The 25,658-nt window shown below is 39.3% G+C and overlaps 1 protein-coding gene across 4 annotated transcripts in view; it reads left to right on the plus strand.

Moving 5' to 3' along the window:
* The window catches only part of TBXAS1 (thromboxane A synthase 1), a 2,652,798-nt gene that overhangs the window by 1,941,827 nt on the left and 685,313 nt on the right, over window positions 1–25,658 (plus strand). For all 4 annotated transcript variants that reach the window (XM_044088177.1, XM_044088179.1, XM_044088178.1 and 1 more), the window contains one exon: window positions 22,032–22,180. In XM_044088177.1, the coding sequence (XP_043944112.1) occupies window positions 22,032–22,180 (149 nt within the window). The remainder of the gene's footprint in view (window positions 1–22,031; window positions 22,181–25,658) is intronic.

Raw genomic sequence — 25,658 nt, forward strand, 5'->3', positions numbered from 1 at the left:
AGAGTGAGTCTATGATCAGCACTAACTGCCCTTATCCAAGATTGACATAGGTGACACCCCCAGGGTAAATTTATGGTCTACTATCCAGTTGTCTAAGTTACACTTAAATGGGGTCATTGGGAATCTCTGTTTTACATGAATTGGGAGTTTGTTCCAGAGGAGTGGCAATTTCTGGGAGAGATATCCGTCTATCCAGCATATCCTGTTAATGTTGCAGGCTAGGTTAAGATTCCTAGAGTGAGTGAATCTTGTCCCATTTGGTTTGCAGATGTGCAGCATTTCCATTAGGGCAGGTCTGGGACTGCTCTGTAGGCCAGGCACAAGTTGGCTCTCAGCTGCCTGTAAGGTACAGGGTACAGTGACAAGGCTTTCAGTCTGTCCATGTAGGTCATGTATTGAAGGCCCTGAATTTTCTTGATGAGAAACCTCTGAGGTCTCTCCAGCTGCTGCAGGTGTCTGGTGAGGTACATACAGAAGGGAGCATTGTACTCTATTAGTGGTCTGATGAAGGATGAGTACAGGAGAGTTATAACATCATTAGCTCTGGATGCAATGTCCTTACTTATGAGATGTACCACACAGAAGGTCTTCCTTACTACTGTGGACACATGGTGATCAAAATTAAGGTTGCTATCAACTTGTGTTCCCAAATCTCTCACCACAAGTTTGAGCTAAGGGGGGGTACTGTTAATACTGTAATTTGCAGGGACTTCCCCTTTGCCAAAAGGAATGATAACACATTTTTTGCATTTAGGTTAAGTACATGGTTTTGGCACCAATCATTTGTCTGTGTAAGCTGTTTTTGTAATATGCCAGCATCATTGGGGGACTCCATGATTGCAGCCAGTTTGCAGTCACCAGCGAACTTGGCAAGCCACATGCCATTTATTTTCAAATGGACTTCTGAGAAATAGATTCCAAGCAGTAGTGGGCTCAGCACAGATCCTTGTGGTACACCACTGGTATTATCTGGTCTGCTGGTAGAGGTTGAATCCACAACTTTGACTGTATGCATTTTGTCGGTGAGCCAGTTAGCTACCCATCTAGTGACATATGGTTTAATAAAATAAAGAGAATGTGAGAGTCATCAAAGTATTAAATAAAAATGTGTATAAAATATGACTGAGGAGCCCAGACCAGAAGCAGAAAACTGTCTTTAAAAACTTGCAGTTTCACTGATAAAGTATGGTCTTCTAGTTTGCTGTGGACTTCTTTAGTTCTCATTTAATGAAAAATACAGATAAAAACAAATTCAGAAATATGAGAAGACAGCTGCTAGCTAACAGACACAAGAATAGTGTTCCCACACAATTTCCCTCAAACTGGAACTTGGTAAGATGGTTCCAGAATATTTTCATATGGCTACTGATCAGATGCTTCGTGTTCCACCTATTTCTCCTTAATTTGGGGACTCATTGTTCTATCGTGCTGTGACATTACCAGAGTTGGATTTTCTACACTAAATCCTTCAGTTCTACATTAAATCCTTCATGTTCTATTTAACGTCTCCATTACTAACCCTGTTTTCTACTTTCCCCCTTTATTTTCTTATTTTTTGTATTGTAAAATTTTCCATATCCAGATGCCTTTGCTTGTATTTCTCTTTGAATATCTTCCTGCTGATTTTTTGTATTGATTAGTAAGGACAGCTATGAAGAGAATGAAGAACGGAAAGGCTGTTGGCCTAGATAACATACCAGTGGAAGTATGGAGATACTTAGGAGAAATGGCATTGGAGCTTTTAACCAGATTGTTTAATGAAATCTTGGAAAGTCAGAGGATTACTCAGGAGTGGAGAAAAAAGTGTTTTGGTACCTATCTTTAAGAATAAGGGTGATGTGCACAGCTGTAGCAACTACAGAAGGATAAAACTGATCAGTCACAGCTTGAAGTTATGGGAAAGAGTAGTGGAAGCTAGGTTAAGAAAGGAGGTGATGATTAGTGAGCAGCAGTATGGTTTCATGCCGGGAAAGAACACTACAGATGCGATGTTTGCTCTGAGAGTGTTGATAGAGAAATATAGCGAAGGTCAGAAGGAGTTGCAGTGTGTCTTTGTGGACTTAGAGAAAGCATATGACAGGGTGAATAGAGAGGAGTTGTGGTATTGTATGAGGAAGTCGGGAGTGGCAGAGAAGTATGCAAGAGTGGTACAGGATATGTACTAGGGTAGTGTAACAGTGTTGAGGTCTGCGGTGGGAGTGATGGATGCATTTAAGGTGGAGGTGGGATTACATCAAGGATCAGCACTGAGCCCTTTCTTATTTGCAGTAGTGATGAACAAGTTGACAGATGAGATCAGACAGGAGGCCCCGTGAACTATGATGTTTGGAGATGACATTCTGAGCTGTAGTGAGAGTACAGACCAGGTTGAGGAGACACTGGATAGGTGGAGATATGTTCTAGAGTGGAGAGGAATGAGGGTCAGCAGGACTAACACAGAATATATGTGTGTGTGAATGAGAGGAAAGATAGAGGAATGGTGAGGATGCAGGGAGTAGAGTTGGTGAAGGTGGATGACTTTAAGTACTTGGGGTCAACAGTTCAGAGTAATGGTGAGTGTGGAAGAGAGGTGCAGAAGAGAGTACAGGCAGGGTGGAATGGGTGGAGAAGAGTGTCAGGAGTGATTTGTGACAGAAGGGTACCAGTAAGAGTGAAAGGGAAGGTCTGCAATGGGGTAGTGAGACCAGCTATGTTATATGCGTTAGAGATGGAGGCATTGACAAAAAGGCAAGAGTCAGAGCTGGACTTGGCAGAGTTAAAGACGTTAAGATTTGCACTGGGTGTGATGAGGATGTACAGGATTAGGAATCAGTATATTAGAGGATCAGCTCAAGTTGGACGGTTTGGAGACAAAGCCAGAGAGGCGAGATTGCATTCGTTTGGACATGTGCTGCGGAGGGATGCTGGGTATATTGGGAAAAGGATGCTAAGGATGGAGCTGCCAGGTAAGAGGAAAAGAGGAAGGCCTAAGATAAGGTTTATGGATGCGGTGAGAGAGGACATGCAGGTGGTTGGTGTGACAGAGCAAGATGCAGAGGACAGGAAGAAATGGAAACAGATGATCTGCTGTGGTAACCCCTAATGGGAACAGCCGAAAGAGGAGAGAGAGTTTTGCTTTCTCCTTTGCATAAATATTGCACCATATTACATTACTTTTTCTTTCCCATGTTCATATTTCTTCTTCAAAAGTCTCATGCTCCACCCATTTCCTTATTTTGGGGACTCATTATTCCATCATGCTGTGACATAACCTGTGCTGGACTTTCTATAATAAATCCTTCACTCCCCTTTATGATCTTATATTTTGTATTGTTAAATGTTCTTATCTGGGTGCCTTTTTCTGTATTTCTCTATCTTTGGAGATGCCTTTTTTCTTTATTGATCAGTTTGGCTTTCTCATTTGCATAGATATTGCACAATGTCATATCTTTCTTTCTTTCCCATGTGTGCGTTTCTTTTTTATACCTTTTAAAATTCTTTAGGTTTTGTTTTTTGTATTTTCACACTTCCTTAGTCACTTCTTTTTGCAAACAGCCCAAGGTTTCTTGGTCTACATAATGTTTTTTATGAATCTATTGTATTAATGAACACAAATTTGCATTTGAATGCTTTGACAGATTTTGTTGTGCATTTAGTTTTCATTCCTCTAATTTCTGTCTTAATCATTTGAATATCTGCTCTCCAGAAATTCTGTGATTCTTGCATTATAGCAACAAACATAATTTCTTTCTTTCTTATCCTCAATAGTCTACTCTGTCATCTTTCTGGCTCTTTTTTGGCCTGTCAGTTTTTGTGTTTTTTTCAGGCTATTACTTTATTCTACAATGGGGGCCATCCTACCCTGAGCCTGGCTTAACTTGATTGTAGGAATGTTTCCATGTCATTCATTGGGTCATGCTAGCACAGTAAGGCACATCAAATCACAACTGAGGATCAGGGAACAGGCTACTGGAGGAGGCAGGAAGTGGACGTGCTATAGGAAGAAACAGATGACACAGGTCAGATACACTGTTAGACCTTACATGGTGCAGCTCAGTACAGACATATTGGACAACTTTATGACTACAGTGTTAGTGAGGCCAAGGACTTACAAGGAAGCCATGTCTAGTGGCCATATAACATTTATGTTACATTTGCAACATGTATAACATGTGAGTTAGAAGAAAATAAGACACCTGACATGTCCTCATGGAAATCTACCACCAGAGGTGAGGGCTGAAATGCAATGTGTGGTAGGGGAACAAAGACATCCAGACAATATTAGCAAGCACATACTCACCATCACGTACCATTATAACAGAAGTACAGCACACTGTAGGTAATATAGGAGTTTTAAGTCTGGCATGTATGAAACAGAGGAAGTGTCATACCAGTTACATTCTCCCTGTGTAGTTAGTTTCTCATCTGCTGTAATGCAGGCAAACAAAGCACAAAATGTTGGTATGCAAAACAGTCATGAATGCAGGCAGAGGTGCATGATGGCATATAGTCCATACTAACAGGATGTGGAGACTCTCATGTGATATACATTACACATGTTGTCCAGATATACCTGTGTACAGAAAACAGTGACACTAATATCATAAATCACAGGTATTATACACAGTACTTCAGCCTATAAACATCGGAGGAAAACAAGTCTGGTCTTTCTGTAGGTGCACTTGCGTGGTCCATGTCTTGTGATGATGTATCTGTAGGTAACAATGGCAAGGATATATCAACATGTCAGTGTACACAACTGTCAGAACAGTTTGCAGAGGCAATAACAGCTTTCGGTCACACTAGCAGTATACGGAAGCACTCACCTGACATCTTTTTCTGCTGTGCAGACATGGATGGACCTGTGCAGATGAACAAAAACGTACACGTGTCTCTGGAAGTATTATGTATGTACCGCATTTGTACAATAATATGCCATTGCACTTACGTTAGGTGTTATCAGCATGTGCGCTCCTATGTTCACGGTGCAGTTCTGCTGCCAGAACGCAAAAATAACACAACATGCGTATGCGTGACACAATGATATGTTATGAGCTAGTGCATATGCAATAAGGTTCAGGAAAGTGTGACATACATGTATGCCCTGGAACACCTGCTTCTATACCTTCACTGGGTATACGGTGATCATAACTGGTAATATGCAAGTACACCATGCAGCTTTTAAGTATCATTTATGCCGTACATAATTAATGAGGTTCTTTATCATTCAAGGTTTGGGAATCCCATTTGCACACTTCCACATAAGCTCTCAAAATTCGATGCATTACCTATAGCGTGATGCATACATTGCTGCATGTGAGCAGATGTGCTACTCCTTACATCTGTGTGTGCAGTCCTATACATGCTGTGCAGCATAGTGGGGTTATGCTGAATACGCAATGGACCTGTATGTTATACTTATGAATTTTGCAGTTAACAGGCTGCTACTGACACAAGAGTTGCACTGTATACATGTGTGGGATGACAGCAACTCACAAATAGCATTTTCCCCATAGTTCATACATAATGCAGTGAGATGAGTAAGTTTTGGGGTTTCTGTATCATGTCTGTTCACCAACATGACATGTCCTTGCCCCTGTACATTCTATGACACTGTTGTATCATGCTGTCACACTGGCATACTGGCTTTGTGTGTGCCATGTATTGGCCATGATGGTGCCATGTTATATCGTATTACTGTGGCATGGGCAGTCCTCCTTTACATACTGCATATACTATCACTGTACTGTTTGTTTAAACACTGTGGAATTACTGCTTTATATAGCAACATTCCAGAATGCCTTCTTTATCCTTTTGTTACATTATAACATGCTTGGATTTGTTCGCATATATGCCCATATTTCGGCAATTGGTGTACATATGCACTGATTTATGTACATGTAGATGTCTTTGCACATATTCTGATCAATACAGAAAACCCATTGTACCTTGGGACTGGGACCATTTCATTTAGTCCATGTTCCTGTGCTGAGCATGTTGTTCACAGGAGTGTCCTTTGCTCAGTCATACCCGTGGTTAGTGATATATATGTCTCACCACAGATGTTTGTTGCAGCTTTTGTAGTATGTTGCAATGACGGTATATATGTGTATGTGGTACTGTTTCCTATTTTGTATACCTATGCCTCTTGCTGTTTTATGGTTGCATATTACTGTGTGTGTGTGTGTGTGTGTGTGTGTGTGTGTGTGTGTGTGTGTGTGTGTGTGTGTGTGTGTGTGTGTGTGTGATTTGTACACAACCATGTTCAGTGCTGTCAGCATTGCAGACAGCCCATGTGACAAACATTTGGCATTTGCTTCAGTGTAGCTTAGGTGGACTTCAGCACCACCCTATACGGTGTACACTTCCATTTGCAATCTGTCCTCTTAGTGTTGTTCTGCTTTATTGTTTGCTTACTTTGCTTTACTGACATTTACTCCTTGGTGTGGGATTGCGTGGTCAACTTCCCTTCTCCCTTTGGCATACATCTTGCACATATGCATGGTGTACATTAACCTTCCTTTGCATTATCATCCATTTTCATATAGTTCTATTGTTACAATGCCACATGATGCCAGTCCTTTCGCCATTATACACATGCAAGACATATGCACACAAGTTAATTACCACAGCAAAGAAGAAAGTAAATAAATAAAATAAAACAAAATGACAGGCTACTGGCCCACAAGAAATTTAAAGTCTCTCTAGTGCCTCAGCTTCTCAGCCTGAGTTACCCCTTGAAGGATGAAAAGTAAAGACGCTACAGAGATTAATAAATTTCTTGTGGGCTAGTAGCCTGCCGTTTTGTTTTATATGCACATAAGTTGCTGGCTGTTGTTCCTGTTATACTTGTGTGTTACGTATTACCTGGAGTGTCTGGTCATAGCTCATCTGTACAACCTGACATTCCTTATATAGCATTATTCATAAATTTCCTATAATTTATTCCATGTCATTGGTGTGTGTGTGTGTGTGTGTGTGTGTGTGTGTGTGTGTGTGTGTGTGTGTGTGTGTGTGTGTGTGTGTGTGTGTGTATATGTGTATTGGCATTGCTTTTTGATAGGTTCCTGCTGGGCCACCAATGAAGGTCACACATACACATCTACACCTCTGTGTTGCCTCTGACATGGCATATATCTGTGACATATTCATTCCATTACATGTCTCTTTGGCTTGTGTACACCTACTTGTGTAATGAGCAGCCAGTTTGTTGCTTTGCTGTAATACTGCTGTTTAGCACTGTGAAGTGTACCTTCATGGTTATTTGCCTTTTGCATACATGGTCAGAGGTTTTGTTCTGTCCTCCACTGGTCTTCTCCAGCATTTCATTGGCTGTATTTGCTCATCTGTGCTGTTGCTTTGCTTACACTTGCACTACTAACAGACTACTTGGGTATTGGTTTCCATATCCATTGTTTACTGTGATCCTTATTTCTTCCCTTCATCACTCACCTGCCATCAGTCATACACATTCAGGTATGACTGTCACACAGTTTGCAACATGTCAGAATGTCATAGTGCATAGGTACATAATGTATTTCTACATTTCACTATGGCTGGTATGCATCAGTAGCCTGTTTGTCCATTTTCCATTGCCCATGTTGTAGAGTGTATTATCTATGTACCTTACCTTTACTTTATGTTTATTTCCGACCTTTGTCTGTCATGTCTTGTGATATTTGTTATATGTTTATACCTGCTGTTTTTTCCTTCTTCAACTCTTACCCTGTCTTTTCCTATCCTTCCATTGTCAAAAAGGGCCTACCCCCCAAAAAAAAATACCCATGCCCCTCTGGCTGTCCCTCAGATTTTCCTATTTCAAAATATATCTTGTGTGTCCCTCTTTTTCACCCATACCTCACATTTGCTTTTCTACCTCCCTGTTTCTTTGAGTGTGTCCATTACTTGTGTTCCCCACATGTCCTACACCCAGTGTTAGCTACTGTTAGCTCTAGCAAAGCGGTACTGATTGCCCTTTGCTTTTATTAATTTTTGTATTTTATGATTTCCATTGGATTCTGGATTTTCTGGTGAATGTATTTCATTACTATATGACTTATGGAGACATCCATAGTTGATTGTTGACCTGCTGGATAGATTGCTACAGCTATGTATTCCTTTAAATGTCCTGCAGCTTGCACTGGGTTTGTATAATTTCTGTGTACTGCACATCAAGGTTTATGATGAACTTTTTCTACAATTACAGATTTGCTGTGTCTGCTAGACAGTGCGCCAGTTGTTGCTCTTCTTTCAGCTTTTCCTGGTTAGGGGTCACCACCGCAGAACTCTGGTCCGCTAATGATTGGCAGCAGATTTTTATAGTGTTGAGGTGCCAGCCCGATGCCCAGCCATCAATGAAGACACGCCCATTCACGCATGTGTTTTGAACGCCACTCAACCACGGGGAGGACATGCAGACTCCACACAGAAGGCGCTCTAGCTGAGAATCGAATGGGAGAACCTCTTGCTGTGAGGTGACAATGCTACCGCTGCAGCATCCCGGCTTCTAGACAGTGCACCAGTACGCTGGGCAATTCTGTTTTGCATCAAGATATTCTAGATTCACTGAGGCATTTTTTCATATTACAGGGTCATCTGCAGCTTTTGCACAGGTATTGGCAAATGTGCCAGATTCCAAGAATATTATGGAATCCAGACAAGAGTGTCTTTGTAAGTGCACAGAATATTGGCTTTATTATATACACAATATCAGCCTTTTTGTCAATGCCACTGTCTCCAACCCATATAACATAGCTGGTCTCACTACCCTCTTGTAGACCATCTCTTTCACTCTTACTGGTACTAATCTGTCACAAATCACTCCTGACACTCTTCTCTACCCACTCCACCCTGCCTGTACTCTCTTCTTCACTCGCCATTAATCTGAACTGTTGAAACTCACCCACCTTCGCCAACTCTACTCCCTGCATCCTCACCATTCCTCTATCCTCTCTCTCATTCACATACATATATTCTGGTTTAGTCCTGCTGACCTTCATTCCTCTCCTCTCTAGAGCATATCTCCACCACTCCAGGGTCTCCTCAACCTGTCCCCTACTCTCACTACATATCACAATGTCATCTGCAAACATCATAGTCCATGGGGACTCCTGTCTAATCTCGTCTGTCAACCTGCCCATCACAACTGCAAATAAGAAAGAGCTCAGAGCTGATCCTTGATGTAATTCCACCTCCACCTTAAACGCATCTGTCACTCCCACTGCAGATCTCACTGCTGTTACCCTACCCTTGTACATATCCTGTACCACTCTTACATACTTCTCTGCCACTCCCGACATCCTCATACAATACCACAACTCCTCTCTAGGCACCCTTTCATATGCTTTCTCTAAGTCCACAAAGACACAATGCAACTCCTTTTGACCTTCTCTGTACTTTTCTAGCAACACTCTCAGAGCAAACTATGCATCAGCATGAAACCATTACTGCTGATCACTAGTCATCACCTCCCCTCTTAACCTAGCTTCTACTACTCTTTCCCATAATTTCATGCTGTGACTGATCAATTTTTTCCCTCTGTAGTTACTACAGCTCTGCACATCACCCTTATTCTTACAAATTGGTACCAAAACACTTTTTCTTCACTCCTCAGGCATCCTCTCATTTTTCCAAGATTTCATTAAACAACCTGGTTAAAAATTCCACTGCCATTTCTCCTAAACACCTCCACGTTTCCACAGGTTTGTCATCTGGACCAACAGCCTTTCCATTCTTCATCCACTTTATAGCTATCCTTACTTCCTCCTTGCTAATCTGTTACACTTTCTGATTCACTATCCCCACATCATCCAACCTTCTCTCCCTCTCATTCTCTTCATTCATCAACCCCTCAAAGTACTCTTTCCATCTGCTCAACACACTCTCCTCACTTGTGAGTATGTTTCCCTCAATATCCTTTATCACCCTTACCTGCTGCACATCTTTCCTAGCTCGGTCCCTCTGTCTAACCAATCGGTACAGGTCCTTTTCTCCCTCCTTAGTGTCCATCCTTTCATGCAACTCTCCATACATCTTATCCTTAGCCTTTGACACCTCTCTCTTTGCCATGCACCTCATCTCCTTATACTTCTATTTTCTTTATCTCTCTGACAATCCCACTTCTTCTTCACCAACCTCTTTCTCTGTATATACTCCTGTACTTCCTCATTCCACCACCAGGTTTCCTTGTCCTCCTTCCTCTGTCCAGATGTCACACCAAGCACCTTTCTAGCAGTCTCCCTTACTAGCTCTGCTGTAGTTACCCAGCTGTTCAGTAACTCTTCACTGCCACCCAGTGCCTGTCTTTTTTGGGTTTTTTTTGTAATTTTTTTGCTTCTAGTGTAATGAATGCTTAAAGCACATATATACAGTATACTAGTTCTCACAGCCTTGCCAGCAGTGGTCAAACAACCATGAAGTAGAAAGCCAGATTGTGACAACAAATGCCTTCGGAAATAATGGATTTGTTAAGGCAACTTACAGTAAAAAAATCAGGTAGGTCTAATAAAATACTTGGATACAAACACCCACACTTTACTAATGGATAATGGAAGTTAATATGGGGGTTGGGAGTTGGTATAATGGTTAAGATGTTTATCTCATAGACACAAGGTACAGGGCTTGAGTCTCGACAGTGAAAGGGAAATTTGCTAGATTTAAAATGGCCCACAGGAGGGCTAGGGTAGTATTTGCCTATGAACCTATAAAAAAATGCCAGAATTTTAATTTAGGTATAAACCCTTTTACCACCCGCTGGATAGTCAGCTGACTCACTGAAAGAACCGAGGAGATCAAAATAGGTGAGAACACCTACACTAAGAAACCAGTCACTAGTGGAGTCCCCATTGCTTGGTACTGGGCCCACTCCTTTTTGCCATCTATTTCTCAAAAGTGGAAACAAATGCTGAAGGTTTATGGCTAAGTTTGCAGAAGATTGCAAGCTGAGGGGTGTTACTGACTCCTCTGCAGAACTAGCATTCTTCAAGAAGGTCTAGCTCTGACTAACAATGCTATTAAACGCAATGCTAAGAAATAATAGTAGCTCCACTCTTGACTGGATCCTAACAACTGACCCTAACCTGTATCAAACTCTACTACCGTACAAGACTCCCTTAGCGACCACCTTTCTATCTGAGTTCTTAGGCACGCTGTTCAGATACTTAAATACCATCTCTATAAAGATTGTTGCAATCGCTCCACTTTCAACAGTGAGACCTTTAATGACATGCTAAACTCTATTGACTGGTCAATTCTGAAACACATCCCTCTAAATGATGCTGTCCTTCATTTCAGTCACACTTTTCTCTCCATCCTTGACTCCCCAGGCAACCCTTCTACCCCCAGCTCGTACCTCGACAAAACCCCCCTTGAAACTGTCACACTTCTAAATTCATACCTCACTGAATCTGTTCACAAACTCACCCACAATGGTTAGAACAATAAACACACAGACCACACTCCACATTTCACCAGTACTCCCTCTTTCACGCTTGACCCCATCCCGACATCTTACATCAAATCTTTCCTGCTTAAGCTGAAGACATGTTCCCCCTCTTATAACAACCTTCCTACCTCTTTCTTAAACTAGCCTCTCACTCAGTAGCCTCCCCTGTCTCTATCCTGATCAATAGATCTATTCAAGGATCCACCATTCCTGATATATGGAAACCATTCTTTATCACTCCATTACACAAGGGAAGCAACAGCAATGAACCATCCAACTACAGACCTATTGCTATCCTCTCTCCCCTATCTAAACTCCTTGGAAAAATCCATTCACAGACAGTTTAAGTACCTTCTAGATAATAACCTCCTAACCCCTAGGCAACATGGCTTCAGATCCCATCATAATAGATCTACTGCCCTACTGTCCTTTACTCAATCTGTTGCTGAAGCCATGGGCAAAATTTTACTGGTTTCTTGCTTCTTTCTCGACCTTTCTAAAGAATTGAATACTGTATCATACTCCAAACATCTGAATAAACTATCACAACTTAACTTATCTCCCTTTACTCTTAAATAGTTTACTAGCTATCTCACTAATAGACAACAATCAGTAAGACAGCAGGCTACCTGTTTCCCTTACTTACCAATCCAAACTGGGGTGCCTCAAGGCTCGATTCTTGGCCCTCTACTCTTTAATATTTTCACAAACCAACTGCATACTTTCTGTACAGCATCCTCCCTGACACACTATGCAGAAGACTCTACCCTTATTACCTTTTCTGGCAGTTTCTTTAACCTCCTCTGTACTACTCAACATAGCTTCCTATCTGTAGAAAAATGGCTAACCGACAACCAACTAATTCTAAATCCCAAAAAACAAAGCTATTACTCTTTTTTCCAAAAACCTTCTCTAACCTCAAAACAGCCTTCACCATTTCTTCTTTCAACAATACCATCTAGACCTGATCCACATACTAAACTTCTTGGTATTATTATCGATGACCAGTTAAAATTTGATACCCATATTCAGCACTGCATCAAACAGACCAATCAAAAGCTTGGCCTACTCTACAGACATAAAAAATACCTAGCCCCTGACTCTAGGCAGACACTAGCTCAGGCCTTCCTCCTTCCATGTCTACTTTATGCCTCCCTATCATTTCACATCTACAATCTACCCTTTTGGCTAAACTTTGTCAATAATACTATAGTGTTTCAAGATTTACTAGTAACCAACCCTATAAATCTCATCACTGTGATGCACTAAAACAACTCCAGTGGCTTGACTTCCCCAGCACCTGCTTCACTCCCAGCTGCAAATGATTCATACTCTGCTCTTAAAACCCTTTTCCTGTCCTGCTCTGTCCTCACTAATGTCACATTATACCCCTTCCAGAACTTACCGCAGCTCTGACCAGCTCCTTCTGGGCATCTATAAACCAAACAAAAACATTGGTAAACTTCTTTACAAATATAGCATTTCCCATGCATGGAGCAAACTCCCCCTTAACATCCAAATCATTTCTAATATAAATCTCTTTAAATCCAAACTTAAAGCATTTCTCCTAAATGCCAACACCTGTCACTGCAATGATCCCACTTAAATCCCACCTTACCACCTTACTACCTCTCACAGTTTTAAAGCCTACCCATTTCCTATCTCATTTGTGTCTCTTTCTGTTGATTAAAAAAAATCTAACTTTATCTAACTTTTGTACTACGTTATTCACATTATTGTAATGTTTTTATAAACTTCATTTTCAGGTGTTTTGTAAATTTATAATGTTCTCATGTAAAGCACATTATTGTAATGTTTGCATAAAACTTTATTGTCATATGTTTTTCTTTTCTGTAACTCTGTAACAACTGTCTGGAGCTTTTCTCATTAGGTCTCCACTGAAAACGGGCCACTGGCTCAGTTGGACTAACCCGGCTAACAAATGATTAATAAATAAGTAAATAAGTGTGTAATTGTACTTGAAGTTAACTATTCTGAATATTTACCATGTTGATAATACTCCCCTAAGAGTCAGCCTAGTGGTCAGGGATGTGGGTATGCAGGAAAGGAATGAAATCCTTTTATGTTTCGCAACTTATAAGTAAAACCATGGCATCTAATGCAAACCAAATGCAAATTAATGGATTAATAATATTAATAATTAATAATGAATTGTTAATTTAATAATTAAATGCGAATGCAAAATAAGCAATCTAAACTAATGAAGGAACTATTCTAGACTGGATACTAGTCTCATACCGTACAAACATTCATTCAGCTAGTACCCTCTCTAACTCTTTAAGTGATCACCTCCCAGCCTACATAACCTGCCTCATCTCTTCTCTCATAAAACAACATCACTTCAAACAAGTCAGGAATCTATCTAAATTTGACCCAGTCACTTTTAACAATATCCCCAAAAGTTTAAAGTGGAATAATCTTAAATGCCTGCACCTGGATGATGCCTTGCTCTCCTTTAACTCCACTTTCCTAGAAATTATAGATAGCCTGGCACCTATTTGAATCAAAAGAATCAGATCTAATCATGCCCCTTGGCTAACTAGAGCCACAAAAAAAATTATGATCTCTAGGGATAGCACTTGCAAGCTTTGGCATAACATAAGAAAAAAGCAGACTTATTAAAGTACAAACAACTCCGCGATCTATCAAAAAAAACATGTAGCTAAAGATAAGAGAGAGTATTGCTTCATCCTGCAAAAGAATCAGAAAAATAACCCAAAGCTATTCTGGTCTTCTGTTAGTACTCTCCTACACCTAGGTACAAAAACTAATCCCTGCCCCTATCCTGACAAATCTTCAGATCAAATAGCAAGCATCGTCAATTCTAACCTCATTGATACTATAGCCAAAATTACAACCACTTTTTCCCAACCACTCTCAACTAATAGCCTCCTAAATAATGCTCTGCTCTCTTTGAACTTACAGCCCCAGTCACCTCTCTCTTCTTCAAATAAATCTAGTCATACTGCTTCATGTAATCACACCCCATCATCCACTTATTCTAACCTATCCAAATCATCTTCCTTGCCAGAATTCAGGGTCTCCACTGTTCCTACTGCAACTATCAAAAAACATCTCGTGAAACTGAAGCCCTGCTCAAATGCTGCTGATGGCATACCGGCTAAATTTCTAAAAATTGCTGCTGATGCAATTGCCTATCCCATTAGTGTTCTTATAAACAGATCTATACAAGGATCCAAGAATCCTATGTCTTGTGCCTGTGGAAAAAAGCAATCATACTACCTCTTCATAAAGGAGGGATAGCAACCGATATAACAAACTTTAGCTATACCATCACCACTCTTAGAAAAATGTGTACACATGCAACTTTTGCACTTCCTTCTCAAGAACCAAATCCTTTCTCCAACACAGCATGGTTCCAGACCAGGCCATAGTACTTCTACTGCTTTAATATCCTTCTTGGACATAGTCAACAAAGCCCGTAACTCAGGAGACATTGTTTCTACTCTATTCTTAGACCTGTTATAAGCCTTTGACACTGTTTCTCACTCTCTCCTCCTTTCTCAACTCTATAACATAGGTCTAACCACTCCTTTTGTCAGCTGGTTTAAGAGCTACCTTACTGACAGAGTGGAAGCTGTAAAATGGCAAACCTCTGTATCCCCATACATTCATAACCCAACCAGCATTCCCCAATGTTCTATATCAGGCCCTCTACTATTTAATATTTTTATTAACAACCTCCATCTTTCAAATCACCAAGGGTCGTTAGTTCAATATGCAGATAACTCAACAATTATCTGATCTTCTGACAATCCAACTGAACTGCAGCAAATAACCCAAACTGGTTTTACTTCCATTGAGACTTGGCTCCACAATAACTACCTCTCTTTAAATCCAAGCAAAACTAAGCTCATTATTTTCACCCCAAAGAAAAGCACTCTCATTAATAAATCTCAATTCTACATTCTTTCCCTAAACAGCACAAAGACTGAACTGGTTACACATACTGAACTGCTATAATCATAATCATAATTGATGAAGACCTACAATTTGACCTACATGTACATAACATCAGCAAGACCCACAGAAAAGAAGGACTACTCTGTAGGAATAAGCATTTCCTCTCCCTCTCCACTAAAAAGTGCTAGCTTCAATTTACCTACTTCAATGCCTCCTATATGGTGCAGCTGTACTAACCAACCTACAATCCTCACTCAAAAACAAAATAGAAACTTGCTATAACAAGATAGCAAAATTTGCTGCATCCAATCTCCAGTCCACCCACAACTGCATTCCTCTAAAAATACTACATTGGCTTGAGGTTCCCCCATCATCTTATTTTACTTCACCTTACTATCATATACAAACTTATCACCAAACCTCAGATTTGTCCTGCTCTACAGTCACTATTCTCCCATTATAACCCTAATAGTTCCCTTAGATCAGAAAATCAACTTATCCAAACTCATAAACCTAATCTACAAGTTGGCCAGCATCTTTACTCATGGGTCTTATAAACATTTACACAACTCAATGCACTTCCTCATTCAAATCAGCTCTGCGGGCATATCTCTATTCTAAATGGATCTGTAACTGCTCTATGCCTCCTTCTGCAATAACTTAGACCTAGTTGACCTCTGACCAGAAATTCAGCTGTATGAGACTCTCATTTATAATTCTTATGAATGTTTCTCCTGTTTTATGTTGTTTTCTACTATTAGATTGCACTGTTTTGAATGTATGACTTGTATAGTGCTAGATACTCCTGTGTAATTTCTGAGGTGCTTTTCTCTTCTTGCCTTATACTGTATTCTGCTTTTGTTTTATATAGAGATTTGCTATTGTATTAGATACTTTATTTGTATTTTCTTTGTGGAGCTTTTCTTCCCAGGCCTCCGCTGAAAATGGGCTCTGCTTGGCCCGGTGGACTTTCCCAGTTAACAAATGTCAATAAATAAATAAATAAATAAAGCTAGGTCCAAAGAGGTCATTATCTCACTGCAGTCTGCCCTTATCAGACCAGTCATTGAGTATAATGCTCCCTTTGATATGTACCTGACCAGGCATATGCAGCAATTAGAGTGACGTTAGAGGTTCCTTACAAAAAGAACACAAGGCATAAAATATTGGCCTTATGCTGGGTGCCTTAAAGCCCTTTCCCTCTACTCAGTCTCCTATAAGGCATCCACAAACCCCACACTTATGAATCTCCTACATATGTGTAAGTCAAAGAGTACCACAAATACAAGGTCTAGGGACCTGAATTTTGTCTGTGACTTAAACAGAACTTGCTGGAGAGACAGATGTGTGCCCCAGATACTGCACTTCCCATGGAACAGGCTTCCCATCCATCTGAAGCCTGGTTTGTTTATTATCCACTTTAAGGGCAACCTAGGCTAATGGATAGGGAATAGGACATTTACACTGGGCCTAGTACCCATGGCCCTTATGGACACATGTATCTTATAAATGCCTGGCTCTCAATGTCCTGTTTGTATACAGGACATCAGTATTCCTTTTTGAAAACCTGATTAGCCATATACTCTCCTTACATGGCCCTAATATAGTGGCTGTAAACCAAATCAACTTTCTACTGTAGTTGCAAGGCAAATTTTTCTCTCACTTAAGCACATGCTTTATAAACCCACCAAAACTGAATAGCTGTCCACTGAACTCAAGCATCTTTTAACTCTTAGAGATGAGGCATGGCTTGATAAACCCATCAAAGCTGAATGGCTATTCACTGAACTCAAGCATCTTTTAACTCTAAGGGATGAGGCATGGCAAAAATGGAAACAGACCCCCACAACTGACAGCCTCACCTCCTGTGTAGTCATGCTTAATCTACCCAAGAGGTCCATCTGAAGATTCAAATGAAATCTTCAAACAAATAAACTAATTACCCCAAATATTTTTGGAAAGAGGTTAACTTACTGGAAGAAAGCCTCCTCAAGATACCAAGTCTAAAAATACCATTCAGTGTGTTACAGCAGAAGATTTCCATAAAGAATTTAGTATCCTCCCATCAATTAACTCCACACCTCCCACAGATCATGGATTGCCTATCCTGCTGCCATTCATCCAACTCTTCCATTTCAAATGCATACATCCCAAATAAGTCTCCATTCTGCTTGAAAATATTTTTATTGCACCCTTCCTGAATCTGACAACATAACCCCCTGCTTCATATATCACTGTAGACAGCATCAATGTCATCCTCTCATCCACATATAATCTATGTCTCACATAAAACATCACAACACACATTTGTAAAACTGCTCTAATTAACCCCATCCTAAAGTCAACCAACCCAAAAGATATATCTCACTTTCATGCAATATTCATCCTCCCAATTCTGGGCAAACTTCCTGAAAAGGTAGTCTATTCTAGCCTGGACAAAGTACTATGACAACACTTGTGTCCCTAACTGATAACATCTCCTCAAACCTCTGATGTTGGCCACCTCACAGGTGTCATATTGATAGACCTTACAAGAGCATTTGACCTGTTTTGCATACTTAGTTAGGCTAGTTTTGTGCAATAGCAACCATGCATTTGGGTTACACACATTTGAGTTCATATCAATAGTAATGTAACCCTTGCACTGGAAAATGGTAGACATTCCACTGCATGATTTGCTGGTTCCAGTAGAGTCCGGACCATGGCTGCCTCTCCGTATTTGAGAAACTCACTTCCATGAAAGGTGGAACTTTATACCCTCAGCTGATATGATTTGCTGGTTCCAGTAGTGTCCGGACCATGGCTGCCTCTCCGTATTTGAGAAACTCCCTTCCATGAAAGGTGGAACTTTATACCCTGAGCTGAAAGGATTTGACCTTTCCCCTTCTTGGATTTGACAGATCTTGAACTTCTCCTTGAGCTCTCCATCAGGCATTTCCTCCAAAGTCTGTTTCACTTATCCCTGTTAGCAACACTGAAGTCTGTAAGTAGTCTAACACCCTGACTGATAAAGAAGAGGATGCACATTTTCATTTTTATCATCTCATCCATAGCTCATATTTCTCTTAAGGTTGGATGCTTGGAGACTGTGGACTTGGCTTCCTCTTAAAAATTTCAGCAGACATCATCATGTCTGAGTTTATGGGTTCTGTAGCCACATCCACCAGTTCAAAGAGAATAAAATATTCTGTTCTTTTATCCTGAGTACGGGGTCATGGTATTACCCTGTTTTCATATCTGTTTTGAATTGAGGTTTGATAGTCAGAGCTTCATCACAGGTATCTCTTAGGCCATATATTTGTTGTCTAGTTAGTGATTTTTTTTTCTTTTTAGTGCTGGTCATTTACCAAGTTTGACTAGCATGAATGACTGAACCCCAGTTGATAAAGTTACTTGATTATGTACTGGTAGCCAGTTGAATCTTTTAATCAATATGCAGTCATGTGTGTTATTGCCAATCAGAATGAGAAATTGCAAGGTTTTAATAATAATCTTCATTACCATGTTAAGACCTTTTAGCATGTACTGCCAGCTGTACTGATTCTTATGTAACCCTAAATGTATGTGTGTCTGTGAACACTTGTTACACAAAGTCACTTACCACACTGCAGCAGAGGTTTCTGAATCCAGTCCTTGGTTTGTTCTGGGGGACCATATCAGCTGTTTGTCCAAAATGTCAACTGGAATGAAAACATCAACCAAAGTTCACAGAATTTATTTCTTCAATCCCCATAGTGTTTCACATAAAAATGAAAATATTAAGATCTCAACATAATTACTAGAGAACGAAGCTTAAGTTCTAGCCACACTTATCTTCTTTTCTGGATAAATACGTCTAAATAATGCAAGTTTTTTCTTCTCTTTCTTCCCTTTTTAGTTGTCTTATGTTATGCGTAAAATGATTGTCATATAATAGGAATTATTAATGAATAGATTATAAGTTTAATGTACGTCTGAAATACTACATGGAAAACGTAAGTAAAGTAAATGGTTATTAGATATTATTATTATTTTTATCTGGAAAACATAGATGAGAAACTAATTACATATTTGATGACATTATTTAAAGTTGTGAAACTAAAGGATGACATGTCATTGTAACGAATTTTAATTTTTGTAAACTGTTACGTTTTCTCATCTAATTAAAAGAAATAAATTACTTGGCTTTTGAAAAATCCTGTAATGCATTTGTTTTTTTGAGACAGGAGGTATGTATTATGGGTGGGGTTCCAGCTAATGACATATGGGGTGCTACAAGAAGGGGAGAAGCTGGTATGGATGAGATCAAGAGTTAGGACAGTGAGTTAATAAATACAAACTCAAGGAATTTCTGGATGTATTTATTGGTAGAGGTATCAGTTTTCCATTTGATTGTATGGTAATTAAATTCTGCCATAATAAGAATATTAGTTTTAATGGAAATTATTTAAGCTATATAGGGAGAATAGGGGAATCTAATCACTCCTTGATATTCCCAGCTCCATTCATCCCCTCACAGTAATGGTTGGAAGATATGGTTGCACTTTATTTCCAAAATGGAAGAAACATGCCAACACACCTCAAATACGCAGTCCATACAGATTTATCAGTTACAACAGATTATGCAAAGGCACTTCCTAGAGTTGTTTTAGGGGTATAGTCAGAGACATATGTATCAAAGGAAAGCACTGAGAATACCTTGTCATTTACTAGGACTTTCATGTCTCGTTTACAGATAATGGCTTCTGGAGTGGAACATTGACATTAATTAAGGTTATTTACAACATCAGCAGCAACAACAAAAGGTTATACTACCTTCTGTTGTCATCAATCATATTTCACAGTAATGGAAAACTAGAAAATGTAATCATTTTATCACAATAATGGAACACTTTTTTTAAATTTTACTTTGATAATAAGACATATTTTATTAATAGAGTTGTGCAGATAAATGTTAAACTAACTAGCAGAGCTGATAGCTGGGAAAAGTAATCTGTTGCATATGGACTGTTAGAATTGCCTGAGAAAGTTTTAACTCTGCCATTAACTTTTTAAAGCTGAAGTCCACCCAGGATTCCATTTTATGGCCTTTACTATTCTCCATATTTATTAATAGTGTAGCAACTGAACTGCTGGGTCTCACCCTTGCGTTGTACACTGTCATTATTTTCTAATTAGAGAGGTAACTGTGACTGGCTAAGGAAAACAATTAACCCTCAACTCTGGCAAAGTAACATGCATGTATTTGGGACCTCCCAGTATATGGAAAAAACATGCCATTTGTGCATTAAAGCTCTGTGTGACCACCAGCTCTTAAGAAACCTTTCTTAAATGACATGTAATCAATGGCACCCAAGGTAAGTTCCAGCCAAAGGTTAGTTACAAACATGCTAACATTCTTACTCCTGAAGCTAGCCATGCCAGGAGGCTAAGTGATTTTAATTCTAGAATGAAATATGCCTTTCCAATAGTAGTTTGACATACTGTCCATAGTACGGAGGTCTGCAAATTCTCACAAAGTCTGTCATTTTATTCTCTTGCCAGTAGCTGGGAGTACCATTGCCTGTCTCTAAAGAAATCAGGATGGTATTCTGATAACAGCAAAGCCAGATGTCTTCTGGTTACTAATGCATTTAATTTGCTACACTTCCACTTGAACAGTGTCTGCACCTTACCAATAAGCTTGTCATAGCATCCCAGTAATACCCCTATAGGTCAAATGTTCAAGCAGCACTGTCCCTCAAAAGGCATTCCTTCAGTTTGTCCACTGAGGAGACAGCCTGTAGCAAACGTATTCATGCCAGCTGGAACTGGCTTCCTACTTACATTAAAAATGAAATGAAATAGACTTGTGCAGATTTTGAGGCAAAACTGAAACATCCTCATTTTAGAATTGTATAAACTGAGTCCATTTAAAGGCAGGGCAGTGCACAAATTTACTCAGGAACTTCTCTTTCACTGGGTCAAGTGCACATCCATCCATAGGTACGATAAGTGCAAAGCTACAATCTACAGTAGTGTTCTGTCTTATTACGTCCTGTAGAATGTAAAAGTTAACATGGCAGTTTCAGAATTGCTTTAGCCATCTAGTAGTATAAACATCTGTGATTCCATTGTGCTTTATAATAGAAATTCTTTGACATTCTCACTTCTTATTATTCTTTTTAGTTAATTGCAGAGTTCTTTTATTTACCTTTTTGCAAGTTTTCATTGTAACATTTTTCAGGAAATCCATGGTCATCATTTATTATCCTATTTACCCCTGACTATACTTATGTCTAAACTTATTTATCCATGTCTGTTCTTATTTTAAATTAATTAGTTGTTTTTGTCTTGCCTATGTTCTGGTTCATGGCAGAAAAGTGTCAAGAAATTGTTCACTTCTCCAGTTTTCAAACAAGCAAAGAAATAAATAAACAAATAAAATAAATACATCTTGCTTTTTGTTTATGTTTAGTAAATAAATAAATATTTTTAAAAATAAAGAAACAGGTGAATGTCTGTATTTTAAACTGACTGTGAGATAACAAAACCAAGATGTGTCTTCTAACTGACTCCATACAAAGGTAGAAAGGGCTTTAATGTAAGCTACCCCTTTATCTGGAGTTGTATGACTTATGATGACACTGTGTCTGCTGTTTCTCCTGAGATTTCTTAACATGGATCACTATTTATTTTCTAACAGGTGTTATGGCAGTTTCACTATGGATGTTGTTGCTAGTGTGGCTTTTGGTACTCAGATAGATTCCCAACACAACCCAGAGGATGCTTTTGTGAAGAATGCCAAGACGTTCTTTGAATTCAATACATTTGGGCTTCGAATGATGCTAGCAAGTAAGTCTGATCCTGAAACTTTTTGATTTTTTACATTTTTCGGTGTGTGATTTGCAAAAAAAACAAACCATAATTTGGAAGCATAAGAGAGAAACTGTCACAATCTCTCCCTTAGTGATGGCAGTTTTGGACAGTTAGTTAAACTAATAAACTAAGTGTGTTGTTCTTCTACCAGCAAGTGATGTAATGGTGAAATGGACATTTGCTGGAGGTGGGAGATCCTTTAACCCTGGAACAAGCACAGTGTCACAGGAAGATTGACATGTTAGTGGTTGCAGGCAGACTGTGATTAAGTTTTCTACCCAGACATCGCCATAAACAGCCACCCACATATATCACCACATCATTCTTTAAAGTCAAGTGTCTAACTGGGTGTCGGGGTGTGCTGAACCTTTTGTGAAGCTCAGTAGTAGCATGGTATTGCAATGATTCATTCAAGTGATTGATTGGCTGATTGATTTTTGGTTAACTGGAGTAGATGATTTATCATGCTGTTATGTGTTCTTTTCATCAGACTCCAGTTAGCTGTTTTCTGTGGACTGCAAAATTATACAATTTCTGTTTTCCCTAAAAAGGGCCATTTTATTGTTTTATGCATATATATATATATATATATGGATCTACTTTGAATGATCAAAATTACAAAACTTCAAATCTTATATGGGCGGGACCATATGTTCGAAATTTTGTAATTTCGAACATTCAAAAAACCAAAAAAACAAAAGCAAATAATTAAAACACATTTATGCAGGGGGGCAAGCCCCCCTGCACTCCCCCACACCCTTGCTATTAATATATACCAACTCCAAGATCGCACTACAGTGAGAAAAAGGGAATATTCTCATTTTGCGCTTTATGGAGATCTCCGTTTAAGTGTTCGGAGTTTTAAAACTTCGATCATATGGTTTTGGCCATATGAAATTCGAAGTTCTGAAACTTCAATCACTTAAATGGAACAAATATATATATATATATATATATATATATATATATATATATATATATACATACATTAATGTAGAAAATAAGCATTTCTTGCTATCTAAGGTCTTACAGTCATAAATTTGATTGCAGTAAATTGGATATGTATGTGTGTGTGTGTGTGTGTGTGTGTGTGTGTGTGTGTGTGTGTGTGTGTGTGTGTGTGTGTGCGCGCACGCTCGTGTGTGCTCATGTGATTGAAAGAATCTCTGATTCAGGGGCACTGTATGTCTCTGAAAGAATGCTAGACTGTTAATACACTGTCAGACCTGATCACATTGGTGTTTGGTTTACGAGCTCATGCATCTCTGCCAGAGCAGTTAGGTCTGAAAGTACAGTATTCATTTCAAAGACATGGCAATGAGCTGCTAATGAGGTGTTTCTCTGGGGCTTTATGGGGTCTCAGAATCAGAGATTCTCTCCATCGCACTAATTGCGCTGCCCGCATTGGCCATTTAGCACAAGGGGATATAATCTGCCCATGTCTCAAAATTTAATTTACTAAGTGTCATAAATTTACTAAGACTTAAAGTAATAAAGTGTGAAATAAACTGTTTCACATATGCCATAGTAGCAGGAAAGAATTCCTTAAATATATGTTCTTTGCTAACAGTATTGGTTACCTTGCTTAGGATTTGAAGTAAAAATCTCAGTTCAGTCTTCCTTATAAGGCTGAAGCCCTATCTGTTTTCACTGTGAGCTGCATCATTAGGAGAGAGCTGCATGTGAGCTGTAAGCACAGATTTTAGTAGCTTTATCATTGCTTTTACTGCAGTCATTACCCATCAGAAAAGCTTCTGTTTTAGATTGCAGAACACAAAAGCTGCACAACAAAATGTGAAGTTCAGTTAGACAGCATAAGGTTTTTCTATGGTTGCAACACCAGCCAAACAGTTATTTTTATACCATATTATTTGCCAAAGAAAACTACTTTTTGGATATGCAGGATCATGTATTCTGTAACTAGGTTTCTTAACTACTGAATCAAAAACAGTCCTTCCAAGAGCTTTTAACTATCCATCCATAAACCAGCAAACATACTCTGCAGAAATATGTCATCATCAAGGCAAGCTCTTATGAACTGATAATTTCTTTGTCAACTAGAGGTAGAATTCAACTCAAATTGGTTCTTACAAATATTGCCTCAATATGCTTTGGACCTAGTATTACTCCCTCAGTGATCAAATTAGGATACCATACCATTATTTTCTGCTTAGGAAACCAGCCCAAGACATGCACAAATCATACTGCCTTTAGAGAACTTTACAAGACAAAATTCCTACTATTAGCTGTTAATCTGAAACATTTTGAATGCTGTCTATCCCAAGAGGACCGATGCTTATACCATTATTTTCTATTCCAAACATTTTTATTGATCTTGTTGTTGACCAAGTTAATCCCATTGACTAGTAGCCTCTTTTCAGGGGAGACCTGAGGTGGAATTTATCCTACTTGGGGATATTTGGCAAGGGCATCTGGGAACTTCCTCTACTTTTTCATAAGTGCCATGGGATCTTTTTCATCTACCTGAGCTACCACCAAGTCATGGAGATGGGACCTTGAGTGTGTCTCACTTGAAGGATGGCATACTCAGGAGTAAAGCTCCCGATAATCCTGCACTGCAGTTCCAGCAATCCAGTCAGATGGAGTGAAAGAAGAACCTACAGCCTTCCACTCTTCCAGCACCAAAGGCAAGTGTGCTACCTGTTGTGCTACTGGCACTGCTATTACCACCTAAATTCCTGCATTTGAAGCATGTGTCTTCATCCACCACATTTACAATGCCTAGTTAAAAACATCTCCCCAAGGATGGAACACAAGTCTCTAAAAACTCACAAAAGGAAAAAAAAACCTTTGGCCCAAACTAATATGTATTAAACCCTCCCACCCACACATGAGGATGTAGGGTGGAGGTTTTCTTATTAATTTGGCTGCTAGGTGGAGAGAAGGTGTGATTGTGTAGAAGTTTGTACAGTTTTGAGCAAAATAGTAGGGTGACCCTTTGACTGGTAGACATTTTGCTGCTCTAGGGTTTTATAGTGGTGTTCTTGTTTTGGTGAGAGTGTCTTGAATTTGCAAATTTTATTGATGATTGCTTGAATGAGTGTTAAGTTCCTTTTTGAGGCATATGGTATTAATGTAAGGCCTTTTCTTATTGCTAAATTGGAAGCCTTTGAGAGGAAGGTATAGATCTTGTTGTCACAGAATAGAAAGAGATCTTTTTTTTTTATGTCTTGCGTAGGTGGAGGGTAAAGATAAGAGACGGATATTGCTAGAGAGCTAGATATTTGAATGAGTTTGTATTTTCTATTGATATATTGTATTTATGTACCCCTGGGATCCCACCTGTGTCCCTGCTGGACAGGGGAAACAAATGCTGACTTTGAGGGAACATGGGTGAAATTCTCGGCTAGGCTTATAAGGGCCTCTGGGCCAATAGCCTAGTATCATCCTATGAACATATCAGTTATTTGTAATGAATGTGTGATTTTAATAG

Source organism: Protopterus annectens, chromosome 11.part0, assembly GCF_019279795.1.
Source record: "Protopterus annectens isolate FY-2018-M chromosome 11.part0, PAN1.0, whole genome shotgun sequence".
NCBI lineage: Eukaryota > Metazoa > Chordata > Ceratodontiformes > Protopteridae > Protopterus > Protopterus annectens.